Source organism: Pleurodeles waltl, chromosome 6, assembly GCF_031143425.1.
Source record: "Pleurodeles waltl isolate 20211129_DDA chromosome 6, aPleWal1.hap1.20221129, whole genome shotgun sequence".
NCBI classification, from domain to species: domain Eukaryota; kingdom Metazoa; phylum Chordata; class Amphibia; order Caudata; family Salamandridae; genus Pleurodeles; species Pleurodeles waltl.
Window position 1 is genome coordinate 945,379,004 of NC_090445.1, and position 22,749 is coordinate 945,401,752.

At 50.5% G+C, this 22,749-nt stretch overlaps 1 protein-coding gene across 2 annotated transcripts in view; it reads right to left on the reverse strand.

Annotated features, from left to right (window-relative positions):
• The window catches only part of CFAP46 (cilia and flagella associated protein 46), a 1,580,346-nt gene that overhangs the window by 321,858 nt on the left and 1,235,739 nt on the right, over window positions 1–22,749 (reverse strand). For both annotated transcript variants that reach the window (XM_069239769.1, XM_069239768.1), the window contains exons 55-56: window positions 16,225–16,282; window positions 16,091–16,126 (exon numbers count right to left, since the gene is read on the reverse strand). In XM_069239769.1, the coding sequence (XP_069095870.1) occupies window positions 16,091–16,126; window positions 16,225–16,282 (94 nt within the window). The remainder of the gene's footprint in view (window positions 1–16,090; window positions 16,127–16,224; window positions 16,283–22,749) is intronic.

Sequence of the window (22,749 nt, forward strand, 5' to 3'; positions counted from 1 at the left end):
CAAGGGCGGGAATATTCAATGTTTATGACTATTGATGAGGATCCCCTGGAAGAGAAATAACAGTTACTGTAGATGAATGTGTTTTTACGCAGCACGAGTTCCAAAAAACCATGGTTGCAAAGAAGTTCTTACACTCAGTTCTCAGTGGTCCCCTGAAGGTAGTAAGATGATGGGGTGCAAAGTTAGTGACAAGACCCACAGTACAGGTTTACCTGCCCCAAAGCGTGCAGGTGCAATGGTATTGGTCATGTCAGGTTCCTGCACACTGAACATTTGGCGACAAGGAAGGCCACCTGGAAAATGAATGCAAGTGGGGACTTGGGGATAAGTTTGAGAGCTCCCAACAGGGGGGCTTGGTTGGTGAGTGATCAGAGAGCAGTGAGACACCGTTGGAAGTTGTTGTTGTGCTCAGGTGCAGTGGATCCTTAGCGGTGGTGCTCCTGGGTCAAGACACACACGGTTCTTTGAGGTACCTGCAGAAGGAGAGACAAAACAATACAACTGAACAACTGAGAAGGCTGGCCTCTGCAATGCTGATGTTGCTCACTGGCAGGTCTTCGGTTCTGCTGTTGGAGTCTGGGGTGGGCTTCAACAAGCCTTGGTCTGTGCAAGGGGTCCAGTACCCCACAGTTTGGTCCAGCTTGGCTCTGGTGGATCCTTGGGTCTTCTCACTTAGTGAGGAGACGGGACTGGAGATCAGGGACCTCTTCCTGCACAGCTTCTGCAACGGTGGACCCGGGGGTCTGAAGGCTGATGGACTGATTGTTGCAGTTGATACCTTCAAGAAGCAGAGTATTGGCTCCTTCATTCCAAGAGAGATGCTAACAAGTTGGTGAAGTGCTGGAGAACCTCTGAGGCTTTTGTAGTCCGTACAGCTACAGGATGATTTGTGATGTCACGATTGTTGGGTGGAAGCAGGTAAGTGGGCAGGATTTTGCACTACAAGTTTGCCAGGCATCTACAGTTCCGGCTCTTCTGTGTCCTCTTCTTCTTCTTGTGAGGCGAATCTGGCTTCTGGTGTAGGGGGGCTGCCTGCATACTGGATTTAGGGACATTTTAGGGGAGTTTGGGGTAGCAGTAGAGAACAAGTTACTTACCTTCGGTAACAAGGTATCTGGTAGAGACTCTATCTAGCTGCAGCTTCCTTACCTTAGAATTCCCTGGCGTCAGCTTCGAATCCGGAGTTTTTTGTGAGCAGTACCCTGCGCGCGCACCGTCGGACGGAGTCGCTCGGATCCGCGTGCGTCGACCAGCTCCGCGTGCATCGTCAGCGTCGTTGGAGTCATCTATGACATCATGGTTGTCTATATAGACGCCGTCTCGGCACGCGTACGTCAGTTCTTTTGCACAACTTCCCGCGCCAGAAGCACAGAGTCATGGAAGAACCAACTAATACACTTTTAACCTCTTTGACTGTTTGGACAAAAACACTATCATGCCTGTAAGAAAGGCAAAAGTTGCCAAAATGAAACATATATATATACATACATATATATACACATATGCATATGAGAAAAAATTTCCCCAGAGCGGGGAGGCTTGGGCGGGTGTAAGGAATCTGCAGCTAGATAGAGTCTCTACCAGATACCTCGTTACCGAAGGTAAGTAACTTGTTCATCTGATAGAGACTTCTAGCTGCAGCTTCCTTACCTTAGAATAGATACCCAAGCTATAACCCATGGTGGTGGGTCTGAAGGAGATTTTTTTATTATTTTTTTTAAACTAGGAAGTCCTGCAAGACAGAACGGGCAAAATGCCCCTCTCTTCTCACCTGGCTATCCAGGCAGTACTGCTTCGCAAACATGTGAAAAGAAGCCCAAGTTGCGGCCTGACATATGTCCACCACCGGTACACCACGTGCTAACGCAGTGGTAGCAGCTTTCCCCCTAGTGGAATGAGCTCTCAAGCCCTCGGGAGGCTGCTTCTTCACCAAAGCATAGCATATTTTTATACAGAGAACGACCCAGCGCAAAATGGATTGTTTCTGTACTGCCCGACCCTTCTTTGCACCAACGTACCCCACAAAGAGTTGGTCGTCCACCCGGAACTCTTTAGTGTGGTCAAGGTAGAACGATAACGCTCTTTTTGGGTCTAGTCGATGGAGACGCTCCTCTTCCTTAGAAGGATGCGGTGGTGCAAAGAAGGTGGGCATGGTGATACTTTGACCCAGATGGAAAGGGGTCACCACCTTGGGGAGTAAAGAGGCACGAGTTCTTAACACCACCTTGTCAGGATATATCATTAGATAAGGAGGTTTAGAAGATAAAGCCTGAAGCTCACTCACTCTCCTGCCTGATGTATTTGCCACCAAAAAGGCTGTCTTAATAGTGAGCAGCCGGAGAGGACAGTTATGCAAGGGCTCGAAAGGCGCACACATAAGGAAGGTAAGAACCAAATTAAGATCCCACTGGGGCATAACGAAAGGCACATGAAGGAACAGATGTACAAGCCCTTTCAAAAATCTCTGTACTATAGGTGATTTAAACAGAGATGGTTGATCAGGCAACTGAAGAAAAGTCGATAAGGCTGCAAGATAGCCCTTAAGAGTCCCCAAGGAGGAACCCTGCTGGGCGAGAGACAAATTAAACAAAAGGATGTTAGACAGAGAAGAAGAAAGAGGATCAATAGACCTCTCTGAACAATAAGAAACAAAACGTTTCCAACGGCAGGCGTAGATCGACTTAGTAGAGGGACGCCTGGCTGCCAGAATAACATCACAGACTTTGGGAGGGAGGTCATAAACCATCAACTGTCGCCGCTCAATCTCCACGCATGAAGGCGCAGAGTTGACAGGTTCGGGTGGAGAACCTTCCCCTGCTGCTGCGACAGAAGATCCTCCCGAAGAGGCAGACTGATTGGAGGACCGATGCTCATTTTGAGAAGCTCTGGATACCAAACTCTCCGTGCCCAATCCGGAGCCACAAGGATTACTTGGGCCCGGTCGTTCTTGATTTTCTTGAGAACTCTGGGCAGAAGTGGTATAGGCGGAAAAGCGTACAGGAGGCCTGAACTCCACTCGTGGCGAAAAGCATCGCCTAGCGATAGCCCCCTTGGAAACTCCAACGCGCAAAACTGCTGACATTGCACGTTCTCTGCGGAGGCGAACAGATCTAACCAAGGCTCTCCCCACTGTTGAAAGAGTCGTTGCGCCACCTCCGGATGGAGACACCATTTGTGATCCTCTAAGCATTTTCGGCTGAGTTCGTCTGCACTGGCGTTCAGAGAACCTGCCAGGTGTTAAACCACCAGGGTCATGCCCTACTCTTCCAGCCATGTCCAGAGACGTAAAGCCTCTTGACAAAGGGTCCACGACCCCACACCGCCCTGCTTGTTGCAGTACCACATTGCGGGAGTGTTGTCCATGAACACCTGCACCACCTTCCCTTTCACAACAGGAAGAAATGCTTTTAATGCTAGCCGGATCGCCCGAAGCTCCAACAAGTTGATATGGAACCCGGATTCCGCTGGAGACCAGTGACCTCTGATCTCCACCTCCCCCAGATGGCCGCCCCATCCCAGAAGTGACGCATCTGTCACCACCGTTAGATCTGGTTGGGGAAGGGAGAGGGGTCTGCCCTTGACCCACTCGCAGTTCACTAACCACCACTGCAGATCTTCTGCAGTCCTCTCCGAGATCTGAACCACGCCGGTAAGATTTCCCTGATGCTGTGCCCATTGGAACTTCAGGTCCCACTGCAGAGCCCTCATGCGCCATCAGGCATGCTTGACCAACAGGATGCAGGAAGCCATGAGACCCAGCAGCGTCAGAGTCTGTCTCACCGAGATCCAGGATAGAGGCCGAAACATCGGAATCATAACCTGAATATCCTGAACCCGCTGATCGGGAGGATAAGCCCAATACTGCACTGTGTCCAGAACAGCTCAGATGAAAGAGAGCTTCTGAGAGGGAGTCAAGTGTGACTTCGGCACATTTATAGTGAATCCCAGCGAATGCAAGAGGTCCGCCGTCATCTGGAGGTGGGTGACGAGAGCCTGGGGCGTAGAAGCCTTCAACAGCCAATCATCCAGGTAGGGGAAGACTGAAATCTCTGACCTGCGCAAATGAGCCGCCACTACCGCCATCACCTTTGTGAACACCCGACGGGCACTGGTGAGACCGAAAGGAAGCACGGTAAACTGAAAGTGCTCGTGGCCCACCTTCTTTGCACCACCGCAGTTAACGCCTGTGGCTTGGCAGGATAGGAATATGGAAATACGCATCCTGCAAATCCAACGCTACCATCCAGTATCCTTGGTCTAGGGCAGACAAAACCTGAGCAAGAGTGAGCATCTTGAATTTCTCCTTCTTGAGGATGAGATTGACGTCCCGTAAAATCCAAAATAGGGCGAAGGCCTTTTTTCTTTTTGGGAATCAGAAAGTAGCGGGAATAACAACCACTGCCTACTTATGATATCGGGACTCTTTCTATGGCTCCCTTGGCCAAAAGAGCCGAAACATCCTCGCGGAGCAAAGCTAAATGGTCCCCCATCAGCCATTCCTTTGTCGGAGGGATAAAAGGAGGGAAAGACTGGAAGGGAAGGGAGTAGCCCTTCCATTTGATCTGCAGGACCCACTTATCCGTGGTGATGGAAAGCCAGTGAGGGAGATGAAAACGAATCCTCCCTCCAACTGGACGGACGTGATCCTGCAGAACCACACTAGGAGGGCTTGGGCGCAGTGGAGGGGGGCTGTGTGGCGGTCGACCTCTGGCCAGACCCTCTGGGTCTGATGGTACCATGACCACGTCCTCTTCCGGGATGCTGTGAAGCCTGAGGACGGTGGCTAAATTGTGGCTGGCGTGGCACCACGCCCCTCCCGAAGCCTCAGAAGGGGTGAAAGACAGACTGCTGTCGTGCCGGCATTGAAAACCCAAGGATCTGGCCGTGGCTCGAGAATCCTTGAACCTCTCAAGCGCGGAGTCTGCCTTTTCGCCAAAAAGGCGAGAGCCATCAAAGGGCATGTCCATCAAGCTGGACTGGACATCCCCTGAAAACCCAGCAGAACGTAGCCAGGCGTGGCGACGAAGGGCCACTGACGATGAAATCGCTCTGCCCAGCGAGTCGGTCGTATCCAAGTCACACCGGATTGTAAACTTGGCTGCATCTCTCCCATCCTTTACAGCCTGGGTGAGAGTGTCCCGTACGCCCTCCGGGTCCTGGGGCAGCACTTGCGCCACCGTATCCCATAAAGTATGGGAATAACGGCCCAATAGGCAAGAGGTGTTTACAGACCTCAATGCCAGACTGGAGGAAGAAAACATCTTCTTCCCAAGCTGATCCAGCCTCTTGGATTCCCTATCCGGGGGAGCCGAAGGGAAGGCACCACGTGAAGTAGAGGCTTGGACAACCAAGCTCTCAGGAGTGGGGTGTTGTGTCTGGAAACTAGGGTCGCTGGCAGCGGGTCTATGGCGGCGGCCGACCGTCCTATTCACAGGAGCCCCTGTGCTGGGTTGGGACCACGTACCCAGAAGGACGTCTGTAAGAGCCTCATTGAAGGGCAACAACGGTTCCGAAGTTGACACCCCCGGCTGAAGCACTTCTGTCAGGATATTTGTCCTGACTGGCAACGTAGGCAAATCTAGGTCCAAGACCTCAGCTGCCCTACGCACCACCATAGCGAAAGAAGCCCCCTCCTCCGTAGCCACATTAGGAGGAGAGAGCATACCAGTATCTGGAGATGTGTCCAGTCCACTGGCCTCCCCTAGATCCACATACCAGTCCTGCTGCAAACCTGATTCTAAAGGGTCCTCAGACCCCTCCCATTCCTCTCGTGCGTCTGTCTGTTCCAAATAATGGTCAGACAATGATCTGGGCCGAATCGGCTCCGGCTCCGGATCATCTGGAATAAGGATGGGGCTGCCACCGGTGGCGGAATCGTCGACATCGGACCCGGCGCCGAAGGAGGTCGACTGTCAGAAACCGCTGCCGGTCCAGATCCGTTATCGGATCCTGAGGTCCCCAACGGCGCCGAGGCCGAAGCCGCCGGTGTCAAATCCAAAGGGGCCCATGCTGACCCCGCGGGGCCCGAAGACCCACCCAAGGGTACTGCCCGCTCAAAGACGAGAGGAATGGCCTCGTAAAATTCTTTAATTTGAGAGGGATTGATCCGGTCCCCGGAAAGGGGGGAAGACGCGGAGTCGACCCTGGCGACGGCTCCGCAGAACCGCGCTCGGAACGTCGACGTTCCCGAGACGCCTCATCGGTCGACGGGCGTGGCGAAGACGAAGTCTGCTTGGACTTCTTCTTCTTCTTGTGCCTCTTACCTTCCGATGACCTCGAATGCTAGGAAGAGGACTTGGGGCTCCGGGAGCGGTGCCGCGACCTCCTCCTACTGCGAGACCGTGACCTCCGCGAAGTCACGCCGACCGAAGACGAATGTCGGGCCGCAAGAAGCTTAAGGGACCTCTCCCTCAAGGCCTTCGGCGCCATGGCCCAACAATCGGAGCACGAGGTGGAATCGTGGTCCTTGTCCAAGCACCAAAGACAAACTCGGTGTGGATCCGTCACCGACATGGTGCAATGACACGCACCACACGGCTTGAATCCTGTCTTTCTCGAAGACATGACTCCAAACAGTCAAAACAAAGCGTCGACAAACCGTCGAAGCAGGGTAGCTCTTTCCAAAACTGCGCTTAACCGGCACGGAATGATCTACTTGCCCTTGGGATTCCTACATCCAGTTATGACCACTTCCTGTGGAAAGTAGTCATTTCCATATCCCTATCCCAGAAGGCCTAGTTCTGACCAAAACTAAGATGGTGGAACCCTTCTTTGAGTGTCCACCTTGGGAAGCCCACCTTAGGGGTGTGGTTAGCCCAGGGGTGGTGCACGCCTTCTAACTAGCTAACTGTCCGGCCTGTTCTGGTGCCAAATGGGCCTCAGGGCAGAGAGTGGCTACACTCAGGAATGGGAAAGCCAGGAGGTGTGCATACTAAGGGCAGCAGGGTCTTAGCCTTGGTATGCAGGTCTTCTAGCTATCCTGCTGTCCTGCTGGAGTGGGTGGGAACACCCCTCTCCGGAGCAAGCATTGTTTCTGACCTCTGAGAGCAAGGACTCTCACCTCCAGGAGGTCAGAAACGTGTCTAGTGGAGGCAGACTGGATTAAACTGTTCTGTCAGCACACCAAGTGACTAGTCGGGTTCAGAGGGCATCTCTCCTCTAGCCAGGACCTAGGTATCAGAGATACCACTTACTAGGGACTTACACAGGTGGGGAAGTGTGCACCATGTTACCTGCTTATTGGGAAACTAGCACTGGCACTGGGGGCCCGTTTAGCAGGAACCCAGTGCACCCTGCTCAAAAACCTTCAGTACCAAGATCAAAAAGTAGGGGGTGACCATGTCAGAAAGGGGCATTTTCCTGCATGTGGCATAAAGTGGAGTGGTGTGAAGTAGAGAGGCGTAGGGTCGAATAGCATATGGTAAAGTGAGGCAGACTGTACAGTGCAGAAGAGTGTATACAGGAGAGCGTAGCAGCGTGCAGTGTAGCAGCATGTCTGTATTTACATAACTATAAGGAAGCCATGTTGTTTTACTACAATTTGTGTGTGTTCTGGATTAGGGTCTTAGATATAGATAAGTAGTAGGTTATATTGCTGTTTCCTACCATTACCACTTTATTAAAAGTTTACAAATTTCTGTGCTAGTACCTAGAAAGTACTGCAGTAGTTACAGAAGAAAAACATACAAAATATCTTTCAAATTATACACACATTGTAATACATTCTTTTAGTGAAAATATAGTGTAGTACTGTATAATGAATTATGTAGCCTTTTTAACAAGTGTAACTTTTACAATGTATTTCAAGTACTGCAGTGATTTGTAGGTATTACCACAGTACTCTGTACACTTATTTGTAAAGAAAGAAATATGTGAAATTTTGATAATACACTAATGTACACTATATTTGTGAACTAATGTATAGTTCTGTGTTTTTTCCAATATTTTTCATATTGAATTTTTAAATATTTTTAAAGTACTGTTATACTTCCTAGGCAGTACTGTTGTATTCTATAACTTTTTAAAACAAATATATAGCATTTTTTAATATTTTTCTCTACCTATTACCTCTTCAATAAAATGGTAATAGGGAGGGAAAATATACAACCTTCTTCTTAGCTAGATCTAAGTCCCTAACCCAGAACACAGTCAAAGTGTGCTTAAAATAACATGGCTGCCTTTAAGTTTTGTAAATTCCGTCATAAGACAACGACATAATGCCTTGTCATCGCCATGTTCTGTGGTATTTTTGCAAAATGTCAACAAAACTACTGTGGTATACCCAAAACTGAGATATCACTAAGACTTAGGGGGTCATTACAACATTGGCGGTAAAAGCCGCTTACCGCCGTGCAGAAGACCGCCAACACACCGCCGTGGCCGCGGAAATCCGCCACAGCTATTATGACCCACATCCCGAAATCTGACAAAATTCAGACACCCACACAAGTCCGCCACACCAAAGGTCAGTGATAAACTGGTGAACACAAAACCTCCACCGTCACGCCAACAGAAATACGCCCACACTATCATGACCCACGAATCCACGCGGCGGTCTTTCAACCGCGGTATTCCATTGGCGGTACACACCGCCGCGCTCAAAATACACACACATCTCCAAAACACAGCCACATTGGACAATTCAAAATACACACACCTGATACACATACACACACAACTCCCACACACTCAATACAATATAAAATACACACCCACATCACCCACAAATCCCTACAACCAAAAAATCGGAAAGAAGGCCAGACAGAGACACCACCATCCACAAACTAGCAGCCACAGGCACTCAACACCATCACCCACACAACTTCCACGTACAAAACACCACACACCACTACATATCACCACACTTATCACCACACACACCACCCCACACATCACCTACACACCCCAGGTTCTCGGAGGAGGAGCTCAGGGTCATGGTGGAGGAAATCGTACGGGTAGAGCCACAGCTATTTGGCACACCTCCATAGCTAGGAAGATGGAGCTATGGCGAAGAATAGTCGACAGGGTCAACGCAGTGGGACAGCACCCAAGAAATAGGGACGACATCAGGAAGAGGTGGAACGACCTACGGGGGAAGGTGCGTTCCGTGGTCTCCAGACACAACATCGCAGTACAGCGGACTGGCGGCGGACCACCACCTCCTCCCCCACAACTAACAACATGGGAGGAGCAGGTCTTGACTATTCTGCATCCTGAGGGCCTCGCAGGAGTCGGTGGAGGAATGGACTCTGGTAAGTCAAATCTTAACTATCATATCCCCCACCCTACCTGCATGCTATCACAGACCCCCACCCTCGCCCCCTCCCCTATCACTCCAAGTCCTCACAAATGTACTAATAACACAAACTACACATCCCAACACCAAGCCCTGCATGACACAACAAAGCATGGACACCCATAACTAAAGCATGCCCACTGCACATACCCATAACATCCCCCTCAACCATCATCACACAAGCCCCCACACAGGAATGCTAGCACTGGTGTACACGCTCACCCACCCACTGCACACCATGACACACACAGATGCAATAATCATGCCTTTACACCCCTGCAGGACCACTACCCAACGTCACCAGACAGGAGGGTCCAGACATCTCCACCCCACCCACAGAAGAGGCCCACAGTGATGACAGCAGCTCTGTCCAACTGGATCCAGATGACCAGCCCGGACCATCGTGAGCCTAGGGACAGTCGGTTCCCCACACCCAGTCACAGGCCACCACAGAGCTTCCACCCTCTGGTAACACCAGCACAGCACCCACCCAGTGGGCCCATACCTCCGTCCCCAGGACACGTCAATCAGCTGTGTGTCCACCACTACAGGGAACCCAGGATAACCCACCACCCCAACAACAACAGGGACCTAGGGGCAATGGTAGTGGGCACACGGTCCAGGGGACAAAGGCCCAGGAACACAGGGGAACTGGGAGGGCTGCTGTGCGACCGGGGGCGGACAGGCCTAGGGAACCCACTCTCCACGAGGCCCTCTCCTCAATCATGGGAGCATACCACCACTCCCAGGAGACGATGGCAACAGTCCTGGCCAAGTTTCAGGAGACCCAGCGCATGCAGGAGGAACAGTATTTGGGGTTCAGGGAGGAACTCAGAACCATCAGCACCGCCCTGGGCACCATCGTAGGGGTGCTGAAGGACATACTTAACACCAGGATGGACCCTGTGGCACTCCAAAGGGCCCCTGACACTAGCATGGACGATGAACTGCCCGCCACCTCCGCCAGCGCTAGTGGACAGGAGGCACCGCCACAGGACCACCACACCAGCACCCCACCCCCTGCAGACGGAGAACCACCCCGCAAACGGTCCCTTAGATCCAGGAACAAGACAGAGCACGATGCCAAGACCCCTGCCAAGAAATGAGACCACCCTGATTGTCATCCTACTGTCCCACTTTGTAACCCTGTCCATATTGGAACTGCCCCAGCTCCACTTCCTATGCCCATATGGGCAATGCACCTGTGAGACTAATAGACTGGACTCTGCCATGGACATTCCTCCACCATCACCCCTCACCATTTTACAACCCCCCTCCAATATTTAGCACTGCAATAAATACCCTTGAAGCACAAAACAATCTGGAGTCAGTCTGTGGTTTTGAAAATGTGTATTAGCAATGACAGTGACAAAATGCGTTCTCAAATGTAATGTTAACATACCTATGTCACACATCTGAAGTCCATGAGGAATCTAAGCAGATGACACACGTTGGAAACCACACCTGTGAAACCAAAATGGAAATGTACAACTCAGTTACCATATAGTGGTTGAAATCGACAGACAGGATAGAGGTAGAAGTGTGAAAGTACTTGTAGTAGGCAGGAATGTATTATCACCTGTGTGTCACTGGAAATATTGTTGGATAACTGAGCCCCTGTTGTCAATGTCTTCTTCCTCTGCTTCCTCCTCATCACTGTCCACAGGCTCCACAGCTGCCACAACACCGTCATCTGGACCATCCTCCTGCAGAAAAGGCACCTGTCGTCGCAAAGCCAAATTGTGAAGCATACAGTAGGCCACGATGATCTGGCACACCTTCCTTGTTGAGTAGAATAGGGATCCACCTGTCATGTGGAGGCACCTGAACCAGGCCTTCAGGAGGCCGAAGGTGCGTTCGATCACTCTCCTAGTCCGCCCATGGGCCTCATTGTTGCGTTCCTCTGCCCTGTTCCTGGGATTCCTCACTGGGGTCAGTAGCCATGACAGGTTGGGGTAACCAGAGTCCCCTAATAGCCACACCCAGTGCCTCTGGATTTGACACATCACATAAGGGATGCTGCTATTCCGCAGGATGTAGGCGTCATGCACAGAGCCGGGGAACATAGCATTTACCTGGGAGATGTACTGGTCTGCCAAACATACCATCTGTAAATTTATGGAATGATAACTCTTCCGGTTCCTGTACACCTGTTCACTCCTGTGGGGGGGGGGACCAGAGCTACATGGGTCCCAGCAATGGCACCTATGATGTTGGGGATATGTCCAAGGGCATAGAAGTCACCTTTCACTGTAGGCAAATCCTCCACTTGAGGGAAAACGAGGTAGCTCTGCATGTGTTTCAGCAGGGCAGACAACACTCTGGACAACACGTTGGAAAACATAGGCTGGGACATCCCTGATGCCATGGCCACTGTTGTTTGAAATGACCCACTTGCAAGGAAATGGAGCACTGATAGCACCTGCACTTGAGGGGGGATTCCTGTGGGATGGCGGATTGCTGATATCAGGTCTGGCTCCAACTGGGTACACAGTTCCTGGATTTTGGCACGGTCAAACCTGTAGGTGATGATCAAATGTCGCTCCTCCATTGTCAACAGGTCCACCAGCGGTCGGTACACGGGAGGATTCCGCCATCTCCCCACATGTCCCAGCGGACGGTGCCTATGAAGGACAACAGCGACCACAGAGTCAAACAACTCAGAGGTATGTACACCACAGTCTACACCTAACACCATTCATACACAGAATCTGGCCTGTATTTGTGTTGTGCAACAAGGCCTAGGTCTGTGTGACGCAGTTGGTAATTAGGCCATGTGGGCCCATGAAATGGCGGCTGACTGACCTCTAAAGTGGGACAATGGGATGTGAGGTAACTGCGCTGGTGTTGTACACCGTCGCGGTAGCCATTCGAAGACCGCGGCGCAATGCTGCATTGGTTAACATTGGACCCTATGGGTCCCAGGAGCCAATGACGATGTACGCCGGTGGTGATGCTACACACCGCCGCGGACGTGACCGCCGTTTTCTATCTGTTCAATCACTCGATACCTGATCTTCGACAGGAGAGGACCTACAATGCAAGTGCTGCTGTGACCTCGGTCTGGAAGAGACAATGGCTCGTGCATCTGGGGAAAGGGCCCCTGCCTTCACTGCAGAGGAGTTGGAGAAGCTCGTGGACGGGGTCCTCCCCCAGTACACGCTACTCTACGGTCCTCCAGACCCACAGGTAAGTACACAGGGAGCACGTTGTATGGGCTATGCCTGTGTGGAGAGGGCTGGTTGTAAGAAGGAAGGGGGCACAGTTCTGCGTGCATGAAGGACTGTGAATGCATGTGCCACATGGCAAGGGTAGGGATGTGGGCCACTCACTTAGACGGTGCAGTTGGTAATGACTTCTATTCTTCCCCTGTACATTTCATGTAGGTCAGCGCCCACCAGAAGGATATTTGGCGTGCCATCGCCAAGGACGTCCGGACCCTGGGGGTCCACCACAGACGGAGCACCCACTGCCGGAAAAGATGGGAGGACATTCGCCGCTGGAGCATGAAGACGGCGGAGGCTCAAGCTGGGGATGGCCTCCCAACGTGAGAGGGGTGCCCGTCGAACCATGACCCCCCTGATGTTCAGGATCCTGGGGTTGGCCTACCCTGAGTTGGATGGGCACTTGAGGGCATCACAGCAGACACAAGGGGGTGAGTACAACATCATTCAGCGGACTTTGCGCGCAGTGAAAGTGTGTGGGTGGGGGAGGAGGGCTGTGGGTTTCCCTAGGCCAGGGCGAGTTCCGTAGGCTAGGCCCCTCCGTAATGCAGGCCATGTGGCACCCCACCCCACCTCTGTAGGGTGCCAAGTACAGGTATACATGCCCCTGTGTCATCTATGTGTGCAGATGTCGACCATAGCCATGTAGGCCATATCCCAGGAATTGCATCTGTAGAGCCCAACAGCGCGGCGTAGTGCAGGGGGCTGCTGTGTCTATATTGTCCGCCAACGGTAGCAGTAAGCCATGCACTCAACCTGTCTTTCTTCTGTCATCCCCCCCCTTCTTGTGGTCTCCCTGTTCTTGTGTGCATCAGCATCATCAGGTGGAGATACAGTGGCACCGGAGCACGAGGGAGCTGCATCCCACATGGCCATGGAGGGCCACACCACGGACTCGGAATACACCAGTGGGATGGAGGGTGAGGGAAGCTTCACGGCGGTCACAGGATCTGCGACACGGACTCGTCTTCCGATGGGAGCTCCCTTGTGGTGACGGCAAAATCTGTGCCCCCACTTCTACAGGTACAGCCGCCACCCCTCCTACCAGCACCGCCCTCCCAGCAGCCCCTCAGCCTTCGCCCCGTGCCCGCTCACCCTGGAGGGTGGGCATCACCTTCTCCCCAGGCACCTCAGCCCCTGCCCCTGTCACCTCTGCTGCCCTCAGTGAGGAGGCCATTGACCTCCTCAGGTCCCTCACTGTTGGGCAGTCTACCATTTTGAATGCCATCCAGGGTGTAGAAAGGGAATTGCAACACACAAATGCATTCCTGGAGGGCATTCATTCTGGTCAGGCTGCCCTTCATCGAACCCTGCAAACTCTGGCCTCAGCACTGATGGCAGCCATTGTCCCTGTGTCTAGTCTCCCCCCTCCAACTTCCTCAACCCAGACCCAATCCCCTGTACCCCAGCCTATCCCAAGCACACCATCAGACCAGCATGCACACACGTCAACACACAAGGGAAGCTCAGGCAAACATAAGCACCACACATCCGACAGGCACTCACGCTAGCATCACACACATACAGACACAGCAAAATCCACAGCCTCCACTGTGTCCCCCTCCTCGTCGTCTCCCTCCTCCCTCCCAGTCTCGTATACACTCTCACCTGCATGCACTACCACTACAGCCACTACGTCCCGCACCAGCACACCCATCACCACACACCGCTCACGTGCAGTCACCACCCCCACTACCATTTACACGTCCCCTGTGTCCTCTCCCAGTGTGTCTGCGACGCCCCCTCCCAAAGTACACAAACGCAGGCACACACCCACCCAACAGCCATCCACCCCACGACAGCCTCCAGTGCATGCACCTTCACCCAAAGTCACCAAATGTACACCTCCTACAACCACTACCTCTTCCTCCACTCCCAAACCCCCTCCAGCTACCCGTCCCAGTGTTCCTAGGAAACTTTTCCTGACCAAACTTGACCTCTTTCCCACCCCCCCTCCAATTCATAGGTCCCGTACTAGCACCTCAGCCAAAAAATCTCCGGGACCGGTGGTGCCTGTTGTTACAGGTATGTGGAGTGCACCGGGCACCAGGGCAGCCAGTGTGACACAGAGCCACAGCACAGCCAGTCCCCCCCCCTGTGAAGCACCAGAAGTTGAACAGTGTGTGTTGTAGTGGGTGAGGGTCGGGTGGGAGTGTTGCATGTGTGTGTCCCTGTCTTTTCCCTCCCCCTCCCATATGTGTTAGGTGCAGTACTCACCGTTGTCTTCGCCGCAGGCGTTGATGATCGTCGTATAGGAGCAGGAAGACTAGTGCAGGAAGAATATGGAGTTCCGGCTCCATGGGGTCGTCGTTCCTCGTGGAGTGTGTAGAGGTGAGCGTTTTCCCTTCGAAATTCTGGTTTCCGCCGTGTTTTTATCCGCGGTGAATCCGCCCCGGAAAAGATGGCGGATTGGTAGGTTGTGATACTGTGGGCGGTACTTTGTCTTCCGCCTGTCTGTTGGCGGTGACCGCCGCGCTGTTTGTTTGTACCGCCGTGGCGGTCGGAGTGTTAAAGTGTCTGTCTTTGTTGGCGGTTTCCGCCATGGTCATAATTGCAAAATTGTTACCGCCGGCCTGTTGGCGGTCTTACCGCCGCTTTAACACCGTCCGCCACGGTTGTAATGACCACCTTAGTGCCTTATATATCCAAACCAGCTAAATGTATTCCTTGAAACCACAAAAAGCATCCTTTTCACAAAAATAATGTATATTCCTGCCAGTGCTTAATTTGTTTAAAAAAAAAAAAAAAGGCCAGGGCCCGCGCCAGGAGGCCACCACAGCTTGCACCACATAATGTCACTGTCACTGCTGCCAATGGCTGTATCTACACAGCTCCTAATCATCACACTGCTACAAGTGACAATTCATAATGTAAGAGGTCCCAAAGCTACAAGAATGAGTTACATAGCAGGTATTAGCTATATATTGAATTAGTAAACAACTGTTGTTCTGGTCATCTTTAAATTACATAAAACACCGCCACCATGTGGCAGCTGTCACGTGTTGGTGCTGGCGATTGAGCGCCGGGGCCGAGCACCAGAAACTACAAGCTCAAATGAAGAACTGATTCCTGCCAAATTTCTTGAAAATACGTTGAGCCGTTTTGGCGCTAAATCTGTGTATATAGTCAAAAGAAGTCTATTGAAAATACATTAAGGGAAAAAAAACATGTCCCATTCTTTTCTTTGCACCCCTCTGACGAGCCACACTAAACTCTGCATGAGCCACAGAAAACTCTGCATCGCTCGCCAAATTAGAACAAGTATTCTGTACACAAATTCATATCTCACACCATTGTGCATGTTACTAATCATGCTAACTTTTTGATTTGTCTCTAGACAAAGACCTATTGTCCATTATTCAAAATATACTACTATCAGGAAATACCGATGCACCCAGTTCACCTCACCTATAAAATGAATATAAAGAGAATGCTGTATTTATAAAAGATCTTTTTATGGAGGAATATTTTTCCAGACTGCATTTTTAAGAGAAAATCACGAAATTGTAATTCCAAAGAACAGTGTCCCTCTCTTGATTAACTCTGCTTGTCGCACGTTTATACAACTTACCAGGTTCTTCTGCTTCGTTGAATGGATCCACAATATCTGAAGCATTAATTAAGGGGCCGTACACTCAAAGGATAAGAACATTGGCTTCTAAAACAAAAACATACATTTTATACTTGCCAGGACTAAAAGGATACATTTAAAATGATGTGTTTCCACCGCCAAGCAATTTGGAGGTAAACTTTTTGTAGCTGCCTGTTTAAGAAAGTTAAAGAAAATGATGCATTAGTCAAATATTTTCAATAAATATGCTGTTTTTGCATGACGCAGGTGATAATGTAGCCCACAGAATATAATCTGCAATCATTATAAAATCACGGGTCTCCAAATACACTACTGAAAATACGCTGAAAAAACAGATATGCATATGGACAAACTGTCTAAAATGAAGGATGACCCTTTAAGATCAAAGCATGTTATATTTAACCCCTATGATGTAAACCTTTCAAGACAAGAAGCCATGTTAAATTGTCTGGACTCCTGTCTGGCCAACTTGGGTTTCTGCCTCTTTCAGAGGTGGGCAAAGAGCAGGTTTTCAATGACAGAGCCAGAGCTTGTCAATTAAAAAACACAAAGGTTACAGGGGCGTTTTAGTTAGGCTTCATTTGACACATACAAAACCACAGAAATTCAGCAGTTATAGTTACCTGAGCTAACTATAACTTGTGTCTCCCCTAATGCACTGCTTATGACCTTACATTTTACATCACTCATGACATCGTCAGTGACATCACTAATGACATCTCAAATGACATCACTCATATCACACTCTCAATAATGGAATGGAAGAGAGAGAGCTTGTTATTGCAATGTTCTTCCCATACAATGACTTGAAAGTGTCATACTGGGCAGCTGTTAGGTTCGAATGTCAGACATGTTTTGTTACACAGCAGAAGAGAGTCACTGGTGGCTTGCTGTAAGTGCCTGAACTGTCTCCCTGTAAAATGAAAGCCCTAATCCCGGTAGCATCTCTGTTTATTTACTCGTTTTTTTAAATATCAAAGATGCCTATTGGTGCAACATTTACATGATTTTCACATCACACCTTTCACTTTGAATATTATAGCTATGTGTGGACATGTAGTAGAGCGATCTAAGGTCTCAGGCATCTACCTCAAAGGTTGAGGGTTCCAGTCTAGGTGTATTAGAGGTCATTTATCTGATTGATTTTCTTTTCAAATTTAAATATTTAAGATACTTACCGAAAGGTGATCTCACTCTTTTTAACTGACAAATACATTTTTCTTTTCAATTTGTCTGTAAATTTCTCATTCTAAGTATATCATTCATCAAAGCCTAAAAAACTCTCTCTCTCTCCCTCTCTTTCAATCTTTCGTCCACTTATACATCCACTCAGACCCTTGTGGACCCATTCACAGCCACACCCAGACCCTCACACACCCACTCACAGACCCACTCAGACACTCATGCACCCACTCACAGACTCACTCAGACTCTCACACACCCACTCACAGACCCACTAAGACACTGTCGCACACATTCACACCCAGACAGACACTCTCACACGCAGAGACACCATGTCACACCTATTCTCATACCCAGAGAGACAGGCCGCAGTCAGCTCCAGCCTTGGGCTGGGTGGTTAGGGGAGGTGGAAGCAGCCCCTGGCCGCAGACCAGGCCCTGTGGCCAACCCCAGCTATGCATGGCCTGCGGCCAACTGCCGCCATGTACGACCGAAGGCGGTGGGTGGATTAACGTGTAGTAATGAAAACTACTTTATTTATTTTTTTAAAACATAGAACTTCACTGAAAAAAACAAACGTTACTGGGACGTTATAGTTAGGAAGTAGAATTAAAAAAATCATAGAAATTCACTTACAAAAAAAAAAGGATACAGGGACGTTATAGTTAGACTCACATTTTAAATGTACAAAACCATAGAAATTCACCTGTTATAGTTAGAGTTATCTCAAGTAATTGGAACTTGTGTCCCAAGGTAACTATAACTCGCGCTCTCGCCATGCATTATTAATTACTCCACAAATTCTATGTAAGGACCGTAGGCGAAGATTACGCTTTTCTCTCTTCGCTTTATTAAACAGCAGCCAAGCAGAGATGTATAAAACTACATTTCAAATATGCACTTGGGAAAAGAAAAACAGCCCGCATTCCAGCAACATCATTAACCATTGAACAGTCCACCAAAACAATAAAATCCATCCTCACTGTTGGCACCTCCTCTTTCTTCGCTGCTCCTGCAGCCAAGCTAATAGTCTTGGGCTCTAATTCCTCTTTTCTCTTGCTTATTAATTAATGCTGTTTCATATCTATGGTGGTGTGCGTGATCGCAGTACACTGTATTACAAATGTGTCTTTTTACGGCAGGAAGAGACATTTCCACGGCTGCGGGAATGCTTGACGTTCCTCTGTGGCTGCTCCTTTAGTGGTTTCATGCCTCTGCATGCTCAGGGCGATTGCAGCGAAGTCCTCTGACCTCCAGAAGGCACTGTTTCACTGTGCAATCTGCTCTTTTCTTGTTAGTCATTGACTGATCGGCATGCGGGTTAAATCTGTGTTCCAAACCAGGGCGACCGACCAGGCATCCGATTTTTGGATCCCACTCCATCCGCCTGGAGCGAGATGCCCCATCCATGGGGGTCTGTATTTTCTTTTAAGCGCTGCACGCTTCCTCTCAAGACACTGGGACCAGGCAATAAAAGTGCCCTCTGAATCCATTTGGGCATGTGGTGTCGCAGGCTGGACCCTCTCATTGGCCCTTGAGCCTCCATATTGGGCTGGGAGGTCCCCACCCGTCTGACCCCTCTGCAACTACCTGGTAACCCTAGGCCTGTCTCTATCATTAACAGTAAGTTTGTAGGGCAGAAGCACCCAACCCAAGAAATACAGGCCACCCACCCCCTAGTACTCCCAGGCTTCCCAAGCATACGTGGGCTCCTCTTAAGGTTCGTACTTCACCCATTGAACTTGAGTGATGAGGAGACCTACACTGAGCAAGAGCAAGTGACCTACTTCCTCGTTGATAAAAATCTTTGAATGATCAAGGACGCTGCCATATGCTCGGCGGTCCAAAAGGAGGTGACCCACCTGGAGCAGAAACTCAAACAATATGCGCAAGACTGCGCCAGAACCCCATCGGGTGGGAGAAGCCTCACGGGCCTATGCCCCTCTTACCTCGAGGGTCTGCCACCCGTCCCCCAACCATAAGCGCAAGATGGGCAAAGCAACAGGTGTAGACACTGATGCATTTGTGAGCCTGAAGAGGGTCTTGATGGATTGCTCTCTCCCAATGGACCAGAATGCAACTCTGGGCCCTTCTGAGTCCCAAACCGTCTTGACTTCGACCGGCCCAGACTCCCCTGCCAGAAACACTGATACCCCCTCTTCGGATGATGATCATGAGTCGGGGTCCCACCCCTGGCGCCCAGTTCAACTCTGTTGAACCCGCTACGGAGGTTCCCCATGGCCCTTCAGACGTGCTGGACCTAGACCTCCTCTTGCACCCAGGCTCAGCCAAATGGACCCTGGCAGAAAAAGTTGCAGCTTACATTGCCGGGCAGCAGCATATGCTCCTTGATAAGGAGGTCCACAACCGCCTACGGGCAGAGTGGCCCCGTCTGTCCCTAAGTGACAAGGTGGCTCTGACCCCCGAGGTCGATGAGTGCATGGCCACTTATCTAGTAAAGCTCATGCGAGACCCAAAAAAGACGATAAATAGGTCTTGGCACATATGCCAGGACAAGCTCTAGGCCATGGTCTGACCGATTACCTGCATTCTCGATATGGCTGGGGTGCCAAAGCCTCCAGCACCATAATATCCCAAGACGTTTTGTCAGGCTGGGCCCAGAGGGCGCTCATATTCCTGGTGTAGGAAGCTGGCTCTGTATATACTATATCAAAATGAGATATAGTGTGCACAGAGTCCAGGGGTTCCCCAGAGGCTTAACAGAGGCTAAAGTATACTATTGCTCTCTTTAGTGGAAGTGTGTGCAAAGCATTTGTTGTACACACAAAGATAAGATACAGCAAAAATATATTTTATTAATTTATTTCTCAGAACCACAAGATTGAAGTTGCAGGTAAGTACATAAATAAGTAATTATTTCACATATGTATCAATACATGTAGGAAGTTGGCTCTGTATGTACTATTTCAAAGTAAGAAATAGCATGCACAAAGTCCAAGGGTTCCCCTTAGAGATAAGATAGTGGCAAAAAGAGATCATTCTAATGCTCTATTTTGTGGTAGTGTGGTCGAGCAGTAGGCTTATCAGAGGGTAGTGTTAAGCATTTGTTGTACACACACAGGCAATAAATGAGGAACACACACTCAAAAGACAATTCCAGGCCAATAGGTTTTTGTATTGAAAAATATATTTTCTTAGTTTATTTTAAGAACCACAGGTTCAAGATTTACAAGTAATACTTCAAATGAAAGGTATTTCAGGTAGGTACTTTAGGAACTTTGAATTAGCAAAATAGCATATACAGTTTTCACATAAATGACATATAGCTATTTTAAAACTAGACACACTGCAATTTTCAACAGTTCCTGGGGGAGGTAAGTGTTTGTTAGTTTTTGCAGGTAAGTAAACCACCTACGGGGTTCAGGTTTGGGTCCAAGGTAGCCCACCGTTGGGGGTTCAGAGCAACCCCAAAGTTACCACACCAGCAGCTCAGGGCCGGTCGGGTGCAGAGGTCGAAAAGGTGCCCAAAACACATAGGCTTCAATGGAGAAGGGGGTGCCCCTGTTCCAGTCTGCCAGCAGGTAAGTACCCGCGTCTTCGGAGGGCTGACCAGGGAGGTTTTGTAGGGCACCAGGGGGTACACAAGTCCACACAGAAAGTACACCCTCAGCAGCACGGGGGCGGCCGGATGCAGTGTGGAAACAGGCGTCAGGTTCGCAATAGAAATCAATGGGAGACCAAGGGGTCTCTTCAGCGATGCAGGCAGGCAAGGGGGGGCTCCTCGGGGTAGCCACCACCTGGGGAAGGGAGAGGGCCACCTGGGGGTCGCTCCTGCACTGGAGGTTGGATCCTTCAGGCCCTGGGGGCTGCGGGTGCAGTGTCTTTACCAGGCGTCAGGTCTTTGAAGCAGGCAGTTGCGGTCAGGAGGAGCCCCGGGATTCCCTCTGCAGGCATCTCTGTGGGGGCTCAGGGGGGTCAACTCTGGCTACTCACGGTCTCGTAGTCGCCGGGGAGTCCTCCCTGTAGTGTTTGTTCTCCACAAGTCGAGCCGGGGGCGTCGGGTGCAGAGTGCAAAGTCTCACGCTTCCGGCTAGAAACGTGTGTTGGTTCAAAGTTGCTTCTTTGTTGCAAAGTTGCAGTCTTTGGTGAACAGAGCCGCTGTCCTCAGGAGTTCTTGGTCCTTCTAGATGCAGGGTAGTCCTCGGAGGCTTCAGAGGTTGCTGGACCCTGGGAACGCGTAGCTGCAGCAGTGTCTTTAGAAGGGGGTAGACAGGCCGGTAGAGCTGGGGCCAAAGCAGTTGGTGTCTCCGTCTTCTCTGAAGGTTCTTCAGTTCAGCAGTCCTCTTCTTCTTAGGTTGCAGGAATCTGAGTTCCTAGGTTCTGGGGAGCCCCTAAATACTGAATTTAGGGGTGTGTTTAGGTCTGGGGGGTTAGTAGCCAATGGCTACTAGCCCTGAGGGTGGCTACACCCTCTTTGTGCCTCCTCCCTGAGGGGAGGGGGGCACATCCCTAATCCTACTGGGGGAATCCTCCATCTGCAAGATGGAGGATTTCTAAAAGTTAGAGTCACCTCAGCTCAGGACACCTTAGGGGCTGTCCTGACTGGCCAGTGACGACTCCTTGTTTTTCTCATTATCTCCTCCGGCCTTGCTGCCAAAAGTGGGGCCGTGGCCGGAGGGGGCGGGCAACTCCACTAGCTGGGGTGCCCTGGGGTGCTGTAACAAAGGGGGTGAGCCTTTGAGGCTCACGTCAGGTGTTTCAGTTCCTGCAGGGGGAGGTGAGAAGCACCTCCACCCAGTACAGGCTTTGTTACTAGCCACAGAGTGACAAAGGCACTCTCCCCATGTGGCCAGCAACATGTCTGGTGTGTGGCAGGCTGCTAAAACTAGTCAGCCTACACGGATAGTCGGTTAAGGTTTCAGGGGGCACCTCTAAGGTGCCCTCTGGGGTGTATGTTACAATAAAATGTACACTGGCATCAGTGTGCATTTATTGTGCTGAGAAGTTTGATACCAAACTTCACTGTTTTCAGTGCAGCCATTATGGTGCTGTGGAGTTCGTGCATGACAGACTCACAGAACAAATACTCTTATGGCTACCCTGCACTTACAATGTCTATGGTTTTGCTTAGACACTGTAGGGGCATAGTGCTCATGCACTTATGCCCTCACCTATGGTATAGTGCACCCTGCCTTAGGGCTGTAAGGCCTGCTAGAGGGGTGACTGATCTATACCTGTAGGCAGTGTGAGGTTGGCATGGCACCCTGAGGGGAGTGCCATGTCGACTTAGTCTTTTTATCCCCACCAGTACACACAAGCTGGCAAGCAGTGTGTCTGTGCTGAGTGAGGGGTCCCCAGGGTGGCATAAGACATGCTGCAGCCCTTAGAGACCTTCCCTGGCATCAGGGCCCTTGGTACCAGGGGTACCACTTACAAGGGACTTACCTGGATGCCAGGGTGTGCCAATTGTTGAAACAAAAGTACAGGTTAGGGAA